The 15080-nt window shown below is 45.6% G+C and overlaps 1 protein-coding gene across 1 annotated transcript in view; it reads left to right on the top strand.

The window, feature by feature from the left end:
- Positions 1 to 15080, top strand: part of ZNF185 (zinc finger protein 185 with LIM domain) — a 29039-nt gene that overhangs the window by 13366 nt on the left and 593 nt on the right. The window contains exons 13-29 of the mRNA XM_088527634.1: positions 333 to 416; positions 1953 to 1997; positions 2382 to 2486; positions 2944 to 2955; positions 3368 to 3439; positions 4238 to 4336; positions 4997 to 5110; positions 5712 to 5807; positions 7717 to 7818; positions 8257 to 8412; positions 9666 to 9779; positions 10051 to 10146; positions 11368 to 11469; positions 12548 to 12616; positions 13093 to 13173; positions 13450 to 13552; positions 14237 to 14335. Of these exons, the coding sequence (XP_088383760.1) occupies positions 333 to 416; positions 1953 to 1997; positions 2382 to 2486; positions 2944 to 2955; positions 3368 to 3439; positions 4238 to 4336; positions 4997 to 5110; positions 5712 to 5807; positions 7717 to 7818; positions 8257 to 8412; positions 9666 to 9779; positions 10051 to 10146; positions 11368 to 11469; positions 12548 to 12616; positions 13093 to 13173; positions 13450 to 13552; positions 14237 to 14335 (1549 nt within the window). The remainder of the gene's footprint in view (positions 1 to 332; positions 417 to 1952; positions 1998 to 2381; positions 2487 to 2943; positions 2956 to 3367; positions 3440 to 4237; positions 4337 to 4996; positions 5111 to 5711; positions 5808 to 7716; positions 7819 to 8256; positions 8413 to 9665; positions 9780 to 10050; positions 10147 to 11367; positions 11470 to 12547; positions 12617 to 13092; positions 13174 to 13449; positions 13553 to 14236; positions 14336 to 15080) is intronic.

The following is a 15080-nucleotide window of genomic DNA, read 5'->3' as shown; positions in this document are numbered from 1 at the left end:
TGAATATAGTTGGGCACAAAGAGGTCCCACTAGTGGGGCAGGAGAAAAACCTTTCTAGCCCATTAACATAGAGAGAGCATCTGTGCTTCGGCATTTGTACTCACCCAAGCAAAGATGTTATCAGTACATCACTCCGGAGAGCAAGGCATTTCTCCGAGTACTCCATGACCTGGAATTAGGCCCATAGTACTTAGATGGTTGGCTCTTCCCACCCCAGTGTTTGGGTTAGCCCCATTTTGTGCTCCTCCTATCTAGCAGGCACTGTGCTGTCCGACTGTGGTACAATAGAAATGCTATCAGGCCATGCCTTACCAATATTTTCCTTTTTCTAGTGTCAAATCTCTTAAGGAAAAGCCTGAATTGTCCTCCTGGAATGAAATGGCCTCCAGAGCAACCATGGTTTCCACGGATGGAAGGTAGAGTTGGCATGCAATTCCCTCATTAACCAGAGCATTGTGCAAATATTGTTCTAGAGCTGCATGGAAACTCCTGGTGGTAATTTACTGATGAAAAAAAAAAACTTTAATTAGTGTTCAAGTACTGTTTAATACAGCACCACAGCTGTCTCTCTAAAATGTTATTTAGGAAGGAGGGAAACAAAAAGTTTTGAGATCTAATTCCATTTTTTTTATTTTTATGATACAATAAAAGATATAATTTGCCTTTGTGGGTCATTTCTGCATTTCAGAATTTGCTCCCAAAATTAAACCAATTCTGGTATTTGGAAGTTTCCTTAAAATAGAGCTGCATTCTCCATATATCTCTAGGCAAGCTGTCTCCCTCTACCTAGTTACTTTTGCAAGACACGACCTAAAAATAGAAAAGAGGAAAAAAATATACTTCCTCTGAACCATCTGGCAAAGCAAAATGCCCAGTGACTAGCAAAAGTTGTGTCCTGACTCTGAAGCATGGTGCTAAGTAGTAAAAGATGACTTAATTGCAGGCAATGCAGTGTAACTGATTGGGATTTTGTCTCCTAATGCCCAGCTGAAGCCCAGTGTCGCTGCTCTGATTGCCCTTTGGGTGGAAGAGGCTCTCTCCCATTTCCATGCTTATTTCATCCAGCAGGATCACAAGCAGTGTAAAACAGTAGTTCTCAGTTCTGCTACACCAAACTTCTCTGCTATCTCTTTCTCCTTTATTCCCCACCTAACACCTTCTGGATACTGCACCTGCTGTCACAGTCCTCCAGGACCTGTCCTTGGCAGGATGCTGCCCCCTTCCTCAAGCACTTGGCATGAAACCAGGCTCATACTCAGTGGAGTTCCTTAGCTTGGGCTATACCCTCTGCTGCTCTGCACTGCCATGTCAGTGGATTTTGCTGGGGATGGAGTGGAAAACACTGGTTTAATTTAGTCCAGAAACCTCTGTACTCCTATTTCACAACATTTCTAGGTAGTCTGCACCCTCACTGAAGAAAAATAGGGCTCTATAAATCAAAAAAAAAAAAAAAAAGTCGGCAAACTGCTGTTTTAGGCGGCAAACTGTGCTTGTGTCCTGCCTGAGAAAGTGGAAGTGAGGGAGGAAAGGTGCTTCCCCCGGGCAGACTGTGGCATCCAGAAGAGGAGAAGTTCAGTGAGAGCTCTTCATTTGTGTGTTTTATCACTGCCGACAGGCAGGAAACAAGAAAACAAAAACATAGAGCTTTTCTCTGCATGCAGATGGAGGTGCCTGTGCTCCAGCTGTGGGGTGCAGGATGTCCCACTGTATTTGACAGTGCCCTGGCTTGAATTTCTGTATGACTCCATGCCACTAACATCTGTTGTATGTGGATGATGATCAAGGTTGCTCCTCTGCATTTGAAGGACACTGAATTTCTCCAAAGTATCTTGCCATTTTACCTGTAAAAAACCACTGATGAACATCTTAGAAGACTTAATGCATAAATAAATAGTTCCATATCATCACCCACAGCAAAGATGCTTTCTGAAGTTGTTTTCTCTCCTTTTCAGTTACCCAGAAAACACAGAAGCCAAGAATGGATTCTACCTGCCAAAGTAAGTGTAACACTTATTGACTTTATAAAATTCACTTTTCTCCTTAACTTTAGAATAAGAGGAGTCTTTCCTGACACAGTACCGCCCTAACAAATGTGTTCTGGGAGCAGCATTTGCATGCACTAACAAGGGGGTGGGAACTGATGCACCAGCTCAAAATGTGCTGAGATCTTTCAGCTTCTTTCCTTGCACTGGAATGAGTCGTTTGGATCTGTCTCTGCCCTTCAGGTCTGCTGCAGGGGAGTTACTGAGCTAAGCAGGAGGTAGGAAAAGACATAATGTTCCAAACAGGAAAATCTCATGTTTGTTTTTGTTACTTTTTTACTCCATTTTCCAATCTGCCAGACTTCCTACTGCCACCCATGAATTTCCTTCTCTTAGCAGGCCCAGCTCTGGTTGCGGAGACAAAATTGCGGATGCTACAGCTGAGCTGCACTGTCAGTATGAGACCTCTCCGTACCTGGATGATGCAAAGCCTGAATCTGCAAGGTCAGGGACTGATGCTGGTGTTTGTGGTGCTGCTAGCAAGCACAAGAGTGGGCAGGAGAATAAGGAGTTCATCTACCATGGAATTAGAAGTAGAATCCAAATTGAGCACCAAAATGAAAGAATACAGAAAATCCAAAATGGCCAAAGAAGAGGATAAGCATTCTTCCTGTTCACTTCCACTCACCAAGCTTTTATTCTATAGAAGCAGCTTTGGAGCAGCTACAGCAGCTTTCTGCTATTCCAGTTCCACTTTGTTGTTGCCTTTTTTTTTCCTATTGATCTCAAAAGTACTTGCTTACTACATGGTTTTTAGAGTGTCTTTGCTCCCCTAACAGTGTCAGAGGCACATAGTCAGGACATTAAACACCTTAAACTCCCAGAAGTTTGCTTTCTTCTCTTATTTTAGTTGATTGTTTTGAGTCCTGAGATTTGAGATGTGGAAATGATGTCTTCCCAGCTCTTCACTGAGGTGAGGAGGACCACAAGGCTCTGTAAGGATACAGTAACACCCAAGCCCTGTAGTTGGTGCTAGTAGTGTAGAAACATCTTTCTCAAAAGCATTAATGTTGTGCTTTGTCCCAAGAGCATGATCAGGACAGAAGAGTGATGTAGCTGGCAAATCTGCAAACTTGTGCAAATTTAGGTTGAGTAACTACCTTCATCTCACTAACAGTCTCTATTTTACTTCAATATGGATAGTAAGAATGTTTTTCTGAAGTAAAGCAGTTTTCTGATAATACTACTTTCTCTCTTTACTACAATGCATTGGTGTTATTTCATACCGTGAGTCCCTTGAACTCATTGAACTCTACGAGTGTGCTCCTGAAGCACTGTAAAATACTTTGGCAAGTCACAAGGCTGTTGATTCCTTCCTTTAGCAGGTCTAGTGTTCCCTGTCCTCCCACTGACAGATCTCCTGTGCACCTAGAGGACACACAAAATTACTTTGAAAGGTAAGATTGGGGTAAATTTAGCAGGTATGAAGGATGCTAAGGATTAAGGGAAATTGGAAATCCAGATGCTGTGGGCAGGCACAGAATTAATCCTTCTTTTAGAGCTCTCATCCCAAAGATGTAGAATAATGAAGGAATAGGTCAAGTGTCTTCACAGTCCAGCACTTTGTCTTTATCATTCTTCCTTGCAAGCATGATTGAAGTCCCTTATCTGAGAGACAGAAACACTATTACTCCAAAGGTCCAGTGAAAAGTCTGGGCACCTTAAGAATCATAGAATCATAGAATTATATGATTCTAAGAAAAGGGAGTTTGAGAAAGGTAAGGGGAGGTGAAGCTGTGCTAAGTAGTGTTGCTGGATGCACTGAATGATTGGTGCTGGCTACAGGAAACCTCCAGAATATTGCACAGGGAGTCACATTTGAAAGGAATGATAAAACACCTTTATTGAACATGTATATTCTGTACTGACATATACAATCTTCTTATATGATCTGGCCTCCACAAGTTATCTGAGATTCTGCAGGTGAACATAGTTGGGACTAGTATTTTCAAGACTGGTATTTCACCCTGTGAAAATGGGGCTGCTTGACTTGTCTGCTAAAGTCCAACCATTTAAGCAGAGCTTAGTGCCTTGACGAAGTCAGTGCTTCATTGTGCTGAATGCAGTTTAGCCTTTGGAATATCCTCTGCTGAAGCCCTGTAGCTTTCACGTTCTCAGTGTGCACCAAACTGGGTGGCCACTCATTTTCAGTGCTAGCAGGCATCACATGAGTGAGATTTCTCCTTCTTTGCCAGGTCTGCCCAAGGTTACAAAGAGGACGACACCCCTAGAGAAAAGGGGCCTCAGAGCACACAGGACACAGAAGAGCATAAACCAGAGCTGCACCCAGGAGGGTAAGTGATCCATTGGACTCATCCAGAGAACATATCCTCTTCTGCTCTTACTCTGTCCCCGGTGTAACTGAGACCACAGAAGTGCTCCTCTGCTTTGCACCCAGCAGTGAGGACTTTATAACAGCACATTATACCAGTCAGTCCACCAGAGCGAGCCAGGTGGATGAGATACTCCCACAGCACAGAGTTAGCTTCTGCCCTGAGAACATGTGACTTAAGTCCCTTAGCATCACTATTGTTCCCTTGGTACCAGGGTGACAGACTCAAGCTTCTGCTACTCAGAGATCACACCAGGTGCTATTCAGGCATTTATAAATGCTGCAAAATCATGTATGAGGGTATCCTGAGATGCCAGGAGCATTTGTCTGTCTGAGGAATTCTAGTAACATGAATTCTGACACTTCTTCCTGAACCTAGCATTTTCGTATTGTGGCATTCTCAGATAAATACCTTTAGTTGTGATTCTCCACACTGGAATGGGCACAGTTCCCATCAGATCCAGTGAGAACTGAGCATCCAAATCACTAGGGCAGTTTGGAATAACTCAGGCCTTGTAAATAGTGCCTCTTGCTCCCTGCCTCATGGCTTCTTTCTAGGAAATGAAAGTCTACTAACCTTAGCATTTTTTTTGCCAATGCCTTCAACAAAGATTTTTTTTAGGTTTTCTGACTCAAGTAACCATACTGGGAAGCAAGAAGAACCTCCTAACCATGACACCCACCCAGAGTCTCCTAGGTCAAAGGAAAACTCTAAGTTTGAAGAGAGCGTGGCTAAGTAAAGAATCAGAAAAGATCCCCTGCCTTTGCCTGTAGAATGAGGGTTATTTCTTTTCATGTCCTCCCCCACATCACTCTGTTAATAAAACCTTCTCCTAGGTTGTCCCTGTATGCCTGATGCCAGTATACATGTATTAAGTGAGTCTCCTAACACGACTTTATATAAAAGTCTGGGGAAAAAAAGGTCCTAATTAGCTGGATACATCAAACACCGTGGAACTCGATTGCCAAGAGTTGCTGCCTAGACTTCATTTGCCAATAAGCAACACGCTCTGGCATGTGGCAACACCTCCGTGGTAATGCTGGGGCTCATTTCAGCTCTTCCCCAGGCAGCATCAGCCGTCAGGCTGCGCTTTGGTCACCCTGAGCACAGGACCATTTTCCATCCTCACTTGGATGCCCTGGGACTCCACTGGGTTTGCAGTAGCTGCCTATGTGTGTTCAGCCTCCTGCAAAACAGTGCCAGGATAAGTAACCAGTGTTTTCCTCCCTAAATTTGAAGGGAAATTTGACACCCTAAATGTGGGTGTTTTTCACGTGTTTCAGCAAGCAGCTCAGCTCCAAATAAGCTTGTAATCTGGACTGCTTGTCTCCCTCAGAGCCAGGACATATCCCAAGGATGGTGCCAGCAGGAGCATGGACGTTAACAAGGAGATCTTGCCCTGTGTGCAGAGTGAAGAAGCTGATTCAAGAAGGCAAGAGAAATGATGGGATTTCTTGTCCGGATGAGGGAACAGGGGGAATTTATTGCAGGTGGTTCTGGAGAAGGGCACTGAGGATGCTGTGTGTGGGGTCAGGAGCCACCAAGCTGGGATTTCTTCATGCATGCACACAGATGCATAGCAAGTGGTGGCACAGCAGACTGTGTTTGTAAGGGCTGTGGAGGTGGGAATTCAAAACGTAATTCTTCATCCTGAGGGGAGGCAGAACGCCCTGGCACAGATCATTCCCAGTTCTCAGGGATGTGAATGAAACTTGGACTGGTGAAGAAAAAAAGGTACAGAGAGGAAACTGCCCATTTTCCTCAGCAGCCCACAACAAATGAGAAAGAGGGATAAAAATCAGGCAATACCTTGCTCGCTCCATGGGCAAGGAATGCCTGTTTCTCTGTCATGGCCTTCCTACGGATAAGCTTTTAAGCTTAACATGTTTCCAAGATACTAAGAGAAATGTAGAACCCTAGGCTGAGAATCTTAGTGCTTCCAGGTGGAGTGAGTTTGGATCAGACTGATCAAAGGAGGACTCAGTAGTGTTTCTGCAGCATTCCTCCACCAAAGAACTCTGGGGTTAGCTCCTGCTCTTTTTTTTTTTTTTTTTTTTTTTTTTTCCCTCTTGGCCATAGTTATTTTCATTAAGCCTTTAGCTTCAAGCTTGTATGGGACATCAAACAAGTACAGACAAGGGGTGCCTATATTGCCGCACACCCACCTGAGAAACTGTATCTATCCATCTGTATGTCCTTAGCCTGCGGCAAAAGCAAGATATTGTGACTTATATTAACCTTTTCACTATGGGTTAATCTAAATCCATCACCTTTGTGTTTGCTACAAGCTGGGACTGTGCAGATAGATATTTACTGAGCTCCTGGACAAGTGCCTCTTCTCTGGGCACTTTCTCAGAGTATCCTAACTGGAATGGGAATCTATTGCAAAAAATGAAACTTCAGTGACCATTGGTGTTTTGGTAAAGTAAGACTTTGAGATATCTACTTTTGTGGTAAAATAATAAAAATAAATAGATTTGGCTTTCCTTTAGGTCACTGTACCAGTTCTCTTGTTGGTGCCTCTCTTTGCTTTGCGAAATTGTAGGAACTCAGCTAATGCTGATGAAGGCAAGTCCTCAGCTAGAACTAAAGTCTAAGGGTCGTCCCTTCTTTCATCAGCCTCACTGCTTCAGGGCAGTATCTTTGAGAGCATTTTGAGAATTAATTTCCCAGTGCCTGAATAACGGCAGAGTTCTGGTGCAGGAATCCATGCCAGATTCAGACTTTCTGCCTTTACACGAGACATCAAACAGTCCCAGAGGGGTTAGTGTTCACACAGAGGGGTGTGCAAATGCATGAAAACAGACAGAAAGAGTGAGCAAACTTTTCATTAGATCAGTACAGAGAGATGCAAATCCAGGGTTTCACCCATTGCAATGGGTGCAGAAATCTAACACAGAGGGGGTACCCAAATGAGACCAACTTATGCTCTTAGCGGTTTGAAATATGAGGTAGAGGTGCTGGATAAACCCTGGTGGTTATAGTTAAATGAATTCAAATTTGGAAAGAGGAAACAGGTAACTGATGCTCATCAGGAGCTGTATTTTTATTTCCCCTAAGCTTTAGGTGAAGAGAGTTGTATTTTCCCCCTTTTTTCATATCCCTGTGGGTTATCTGGCATCCTCTTCATGCAGGAATACTTTTGAGACAGGATACTCACCAGAAAATGATGAGTCTCCTCCTTTGAAGGCCTTACAAATGCTCCTCTCTTGGCTGGTGTAAATGGAGGGATCTGACTTCAGGGCCCACCCTAATCTTGATGTTGCTGCATGTACCACTGTACTGGGCAGACTCAGATACAAGTGCTAAAGCTGCTAACAGATTGTTTCCTTCTTGACCAGGGTCACACCAGCTTATGAAGAACAAACCTCTTCCCTCAGGGAGAGTCACCATGAGAGCCTGGGAGCCCCCAGACACAGTGAACCCATCCCAATGGCTGCAAGGTACAGTGGATTGACCCTCCTGCTTCTCACAATCAATAGCTCTGAAGTCTTCATCCTTTGCAAGTCCTTTTTCTTGACACAGCCATGATTGAACTCCTGAATCTATGTAAATGCACACAGTGTGCACTAATCAACTTGTGCTGACAAGGAATAGTGGGACTAGGATTTCTCCCCAAATACAATTTGGGTAGCAAAGTAGCTTAGAGCGTTGCTGAGCCTTGCAGCTATTCACTGTGTTGGAAGTGCAACTGGTGAATAGGGGGAAAATACAGATCTCAGCCATCTCCCTAATTTTAAGAGCCCATTAATACCATGTTGCCTTAGGTTTTCCTGATTGCCTAGAGACATGATCCTCTGCAGTTTCTGAATACTTGTGCGTTAGTCATCGCACATTCGCTCATTTGCTTTACGGTCATATTGGCTCTGATTTGTTAGCAGGTCTAACCTCAGCTCTAGAGAGAGCGCGCTGAGTGCGTATGAGACCCAACATCCCATGCCACAGTATGTGGACCGCCAGCCTTACAACAGCAGCATGTCACCACCCAGTCACAGGATGCCAGCCTACGCTGCCAGCCAAGTATTCAGCACTCAAAGGTAAGGCCCTGGGCACAGGGGGGCAAAGACCTGGTGAAAGCCACTGGCACAGAAGTGTCTGGCAGGAACTCTGGTCCAGGTTGGAGGATCACTGCATGAAGGAGTGAGAACAGGCTGTGGATTTTGTTCCCAGGGGAAGCAGCAGGATGGCCAGCTGTCAAAACACATGCAACAAGACCCTCTTTGGATTCAAAGAGACAAGCACAGGGTTCAGGACTGTGTTGATAATTGCTCTGCTTGCAGACCTTGCAGATGTGTAAAAAATACATGTGCTTCTCTTCTGTAACTGCAGAGAAGGTGATTAGGGAGAGGTCTATGCTTTATATTTCCCATGACCTGCAATTCTGTAAGAGGCTCATCCCTACAACTACTCCACACTCCTACTTTCGGGGGATCCAAATGTGACCATTCACCTCTCTTACCATCTCTGGTGCAACAAAGTTCTCATTTGCATTCGAGGGCATTTGTGGACTAGGACTAGAAGAAAACGGGACAGACCGTTATTGTTCCATATTGCTTCTCATCACCAGCTTGGCACTGTGTGGTGCTGACGCATCTCTTTGCAGTGCTATAGACCAAAAAAAAAGAAAACCTAAAAAAGGTCCTCCCCTTTGGTTTTTATGCACCAAGTGCATGTCTTGCCCAGGGCAGGGTTTTTCTCTTCTTATGGCGAGCTTAGCTGACCCCTCTTTCTCTCTTTAATGCAGCTTTCTGGTGTTTTTCAGCATTGTTTAATATTAAAGTTATACAGTTGCCTGAAGCTCTAATCAGGATCAAAGTCCTAACATACAATGTAAACATAATCTGTGCCCCTGAGCACTTGCAAGAAAAGAATGACCGTTACAGAACATTTTTGCTACTGAAAGAACTAGAGTTCTGCCTGCAGATTAAAGCCATTCAGATACCGAGTTCTGTCTCGGAGAAGTGAAAATGTGCAGCTCTGAACCCAGCCTGGCCAGCTGCTCAGCAGTTCAGCCTTGCAGATGTTGCAATGATGATTTTGGTGAGCGCCTGGAAAGGAAAACGTATTCAGGATGCATCCATTCATGGACTGCTTTGCCTTTATTCTCCAGCATTAGATTTTCAGTGTTCTTTCCTAACTTCAGAGCTTCTGCTGCAGGACCAGCAAAGTTCTGCAGAGCAGAGGAGGAACTACGTGGCACTGACTGCTGAGACTAAGTATTAGTAAGCCAGCGTGGAGACTCCAGCGGTTCCTGGTGTGTTGTAATCAAGGTTTTGTGCTTCCTTGCCAGACTTATCCTGGATTACAGAGGGACAGTTTATGATGGGAGAAGCAGGCCAAGCAACAGCAGATATGAGAGTGCTAGTGCTAGGGGGCACTGGGAATTTAGCCCCCCTCCCAGAAGGTAAAGAGTCAGAAGGGGGGAAATTCAGACTTGTTAACCCAAATAACACTGTCCTGTTAGATGTGTTCAGCATCTGGAGTATCCCGACCCCGCTCCTACCAGCTCCCTGGGTCTAAGAATGCTTAGTGAGCTCCTGCGTGCATGGAGGGCTGTGGTGCATGGGTGGTTTTGATGCCAACCAGGAAGAAATGCAGCCCAAGCTCTCACCACTTGTGAGGATCCTTCGTGTGCTCAAGTTCATTGCTTGAGATTGTGTCACTTCCTTTCCTAGCCACTACTCCCTTCCCAGAGATACCACCATGTCCATTCCCCAGAGAAGCCACAGGGTGCCATTCTACATGGACAGCTCAGACTATAACAGCACCAGGTAAATGGATAGTCTCAATGGTGGTGAGGGAAATTCCCACAAAACTGCTGTGGAACAGGAGATATAAAGCAGAGCCAAGAGATGAGAGAGAGACGTAAGGGTTCCCGGGGTGGCATTTGTCATTTGGATGTACAGACCTGCCTTTAAACAGCACTGTCCCCAGCACAGGATCTGTGTGATACACCCACCTCTGGATGTTGGAGAGACTCTACCGCATGGGTGCTAGAACAGGGTGCATATCATTCCTGGCTACCTTCCCATCATGAGAAATTGGCCTTTACAGAAACTGCAGAGAAAAAAAAAAAAAAAGAAAAAGAGAGAGAGAGAGTGCTGAAAGCATACAGAGATGTCAAGGGAGAAGATCACTGAAAGCCAGTGGTTAAATGACTGAACTGGTCTCAAAACTGCTGGAAGAGGCAGGAGGTACCTGTTGTGGAATAGCACTGCTCTGGGCTTCTCTACAGACCTCCATTGCAGTTTCAATCTATTCCAGTGCAGCCTGGCACTGTATGGAGGTGCCAGGGTAGGTTTGGATCTGTAAAGTGAGTGTGGGCAGGGGGAACTTGGGCAGAGTGCAGGTGGGTAGGGCAGGTAGTGCAGCGTGTGGGTGGTGTAGGTAGGGAGCTTGTGTGCAAGAACAGGAGATGTGAGATCCTTGGAGAGCCTCAAGCTGGCTCTGGGCAAGATCAGCTGCATCCCCCCAAGGCAGACATAGCAGGTCTTGCTACTTAGTCTTCTGATGACAGCTTAGTAGCCGTCGTTTTGCCTTCTTGTTTCCACTGCAGCTTTGGGGGTGATTAAGTTGGGGCTAGTTATATTGGACCTTGGCCAGTATATCCCCATCTCCTTCTCTTCTGCAATGTGTTGTGTGTCATTTTTCTCCAGAAAAATTCAGGCTATGTGGTTTGCTTAAGGTCTGTTGTCATCTGAAGATCTCGTTTCATCTTTTTTCCTTGTGGCCTCAAAGAGAGACTTTCCCAAATCACTTCCACAGGAAAGATGTCAGGAAGCACCTGATATCTGGCAATTTAAAAAAAAGAGAGAGGAGCCTCTCAGGCTTGTGATGAAGGTGAATTAATCTGTGTAGCCAATGGCCTTAATACTGCACCCTCCCAAACTTCCCTTCTAACAGCAGTGGTAGGTCTTTCCTCGGCAGCCAGCTTGGGTTATGTCACAGCTCGTGTTCCCAATGTCCAGAGGCTTCTCTCCCTTTCTCTCCAGGCTTCTCTCAAGTTCAAGCGAGAGGATCTCCACTCCAGCTGCCACCTTGCAGCACGGCAGCCCGGCAGCCTCTGGGTACGGGCTCGACCCCAGCGCCGCTGGGTAAGGAGCACGGGGTGGCTGTGATTTTACAGCAAGCCCATCAGGGTAGTTTGGGGCCAGCACAGGATCCCGATCTGCAGTGTGTGACACATGATAGTGACAACTCAGTATTGTGTTCTGGGATCTGTAGTTTTCACGGGCTTCACCTTAAAGATGAAAATTACTGAAATCTGCACACAAATTAAGGACAGATTTCAAACTTGTGTGAGGTCAGCACACACCCTGCCAGGCAATATGTGGGTCATCCAAGCCTCGCCACAGGCTGTTTGTCACAACACTGCTAAGTAGGAGCTCTCATCTGAAACACTTGCTATGGGAAAGATCTGTGCTAGGTGAAAAAAAAAAAAAAAAACGCTCTTTTGTTCCTTTAGCTGGAACATGGCTTAATTTTTTCCTATAAGAAGAAGGGATTAGTCACAGCTTAGAGGCAGCAATGAAAATGAACCACGGAGAAAGAGCCTGATTAGTTCATTTTATAGCTCTGCGAAGAGCCACTGTGGGCAGGGTCTCCGCTCGGTCTGTCGCAGACGGACAGATGGGGGCATGTCATGTCGGCATCAGAATTACAAAAAAAGGAGGAAGATGCAAGGAAGGTCAGCTCTGTAAGAAAGAAAAACCCTGCAGACACACCAGCAATTTGCAGAGCATGAAAATACTGAAGATATTCTAGTGGCAAAGCATTCACTGTAAGCAGTGTCGGTGCCAATAGGATTTTACTGTTTACTGTTACCACAGGCTCTCTCAGTGCTTACTATGTGCATAATCCGGAGATGATCTGAAAAAGACATTTATCCTTGCAAAACAGAGGATAACTGGATGAAAGAGCTACATTATCCATCCTATTCTTTTTAATTAACATGATTTACTTTGGTCACTAATTAGAGGGGTGTATTCGGTGTTATTTAGCATCAGTGCTTGAAATCTGGTATTTATTTAGGAATAACAGGATCTCGCTCTGTGCCTTTTCATGCACACGTTCTGTGTCCAAGTGCACACATGCAGTCCCTGGTGCTGTCCCTCATTAGTTTCAGTCTTTTCTAATGCAAATGCTTCTTGTCCTGCTTCTGTCTCTCCCTAGAAAGGGGATCCTCTTTGTGAAGGAGTATGTGAACAGCAGCGAGTTATCGTCCTCCCCACGCTATGGCAGGTATGAGGAGCCTGTGGCAGTGCAGACAAGGCAGCAGTGGCTCTCACTGGCAGGGGAGCCTTTCCCATGCTTTTCTCCTGCTCCCCGTCTTACCCTCCCTGCTCCCAGCCAGCCTGGTCCCCTCTTTTCTGCCATTTTAATGAGTAAACCAGCCTGTCAGAGGGCTTTGATGGTAGCAAGAGGTAAGTGGTTGGAAGCATGTGGAGAATGGAGAGGGTGCAGTGGAGGTCGCTGTGAGCTGTCACCAGCACCACATGGCACAGGGAGGAGAGGCTGCAGGGCAGGGCTGCTGCGTATCCTGCCACCTCCCTCAGCCTCCAAGGAGCCCCGTGTCAGCGTGAATCTCCTGGTTTCTCAGGCACAGAAATCCTGCGACCCAATTAGGACTTTAGGTTATCCTAAATGATTAATGTTTCCATGTACAATGCTCTTCCCATGTATCAATGCTAAGTGCTGATATTTCCTTCCATTTCCAGTGGCAGCCTTGTCGATTTGACCAATTTGGACAGAGCAACCTCCAGCCACCACAGCTACTTGTCCAGCTCCCCCCTGCCGAGGTAGGACAGTCTAGGGCTGCATGGCCATTTCAGCAGACTTGCACAGACACTACATTAAGGTTTCACTTTTTTATAATGCTGGTATGTGCTTGGTGAAATCACAGCAGGAAGTTTACACAATCTTTTGAGAAGATAGTGACACTGAATGCTCTGTACTGCTCTGCTCTTGTGCTCTGTGCCTCTGAGCCACAACATATGTGGGGCACTGATGGGACTGCAGCCCATTTGCATTAGAGGCACCGTGGTGCAGGAGTTCACTGTTCTGCTCCTTCCCAGGTCCCCCGAGGCTGTTTGCAGTTACTGTGGCCGTGAGATCCGCGACTGCCCCAAGATCATCATAGAGCACCTGAACATCTGCTGCCACGAGTACTGTTTCAGGGTAAAAAAACCTTACTGCTGACCACCTTAGGCATGTTGCTATGAAATGGGATGTGGGAGGTTTTGGGAGTCTTAGCTCAAATTCTGTCCGCACACTTTTATAGTAGTGTATATTTTACACAGAGTTTGCACTGGAAGCTTGCATCCACAGTGGGACAAAAATCACATGCAGTCACAGGTTTTGGTTGTGTCCCCCAAATTTTTCAGCTCCTCAAATAAATGCTACTTAGAGCAAGCAGAATTCTCTCAGATAGAACTGCTGTTGTCTCAGAGCATGCAGCTCTTCAGTTTTCACAGTTTTTTAATCTCAAAGGGTCTTTAAATAAAGCAGTAACTTCACCTGCCACTGGCGTGCTGTCTCCTTGCTGGAGGACATTCTCTTTCTCATGTTCCTGTCTTTGGGGTAGAAAGGTTGCTTTGTGGCATCTGTCCCACAGCACATGTCTTGCTGGATCTCTCAAACTTTGCAAAGTTTAGAAGTACAAATGTTGGGGATGGGTGGAAGCCACTCCTGGTGACACTGGTTTCCACTGTAGAAGCGTTTCGTCTTGAAGGCCACTCATTTGGCATCTCCACCACCTTTAAAATGATACAGAGACTATTAATTTCTCTGCCTCCTTCATACTGACATTACCATATGGTGCTTTGTTTACTGTCCAACCATCTTGTTTTTTTCCTTTGGCAGTGTGGAATTTGCCACAAAGCAATGGGAGACCTTCTGGATAAAATATTCATCCACCGGGACATTGTCCACTGTGACAAGTGCTATGAGAAGCTCTTCTAGGTGAGTGCCCCTGTGCAGCACCAGCATAGATGGCTGGATGAGAGCTCACAAAGAGCTTACTGAATGATGAGCATTTAACCCTGATACTCACCAAGTGACCCACGCGGGGATATTCCTGTGGGTTTTTAGTGGGAAACAATGAGCCTTGTCACAGAAATAACTAGAATCACACTACATGTCGTCCCAGGGCACTCGGTTACAGAGGGGGAATAAACAGGCTGTGTTAGCTTCACTTTGGAGAGAGGAGCAGAACAGCAGCCATTGGAGGTTGAGAGTCCTCTTGGGTCCTCCCAGAAGCAGGTTCCCCCTCGCTTCCTGGGCAAACCCGCTGCACTGTGACAGTGTTAACTTTCCTCCAGCAAGAAGGAAGCATGTGAGTGGTAGGTGAAGTTGCTGCTTCGTGTAAAAATCCTTTGAGGTGAAGATCACTGGGAAAACCGAAGGACTGCACACTTTATTGATGGATCAACAAGGAAGGGGATTTTTTTGGTTTTGTTTTGTTTTTTTGAGTTTGATAATCCTGTGGGATAGGAGTCACCACAGCAGCCATTGGAAACCCTGCCATCACCATAAGATTGTAAAAGAGGTGCCTGCATCCCTCTGTCTGCCTCATGAAAGAGCAGAGAAAGGGAAGGAAAGAGGTGGCTGCCCCATTCCATAGACGGCTGCTGCTGCATTTGTCACCTAATGCAGTGTGACTAGCTGGCCCTTTTCATCCCATTCCTGTGTGTTCATCTGCTTCACT

This window comes from Tinamus guttatus, unplaced genomic scaffold, assembly GCF_059628265.1.
Source record: "Tinamus guttatus ecotype Peru unplaced genomic scaffold, ASM5962826v1 Tinamus_guttatus_pri_ptg000287l, whole genome shotgun sequence".
In the NCBI taxonomy this organism is placed as follows: Eukaryota; Metazoa; Chordata; class Aves; order Tinamiformes; family Tinamidae; genus Tinamus; species Tinamus guttatus.
The sequence above is the reverse complement of the archived record's forward strand: the minus strand, read 5'-3'. Positions and strand labels throughout refer to the sequence as shown.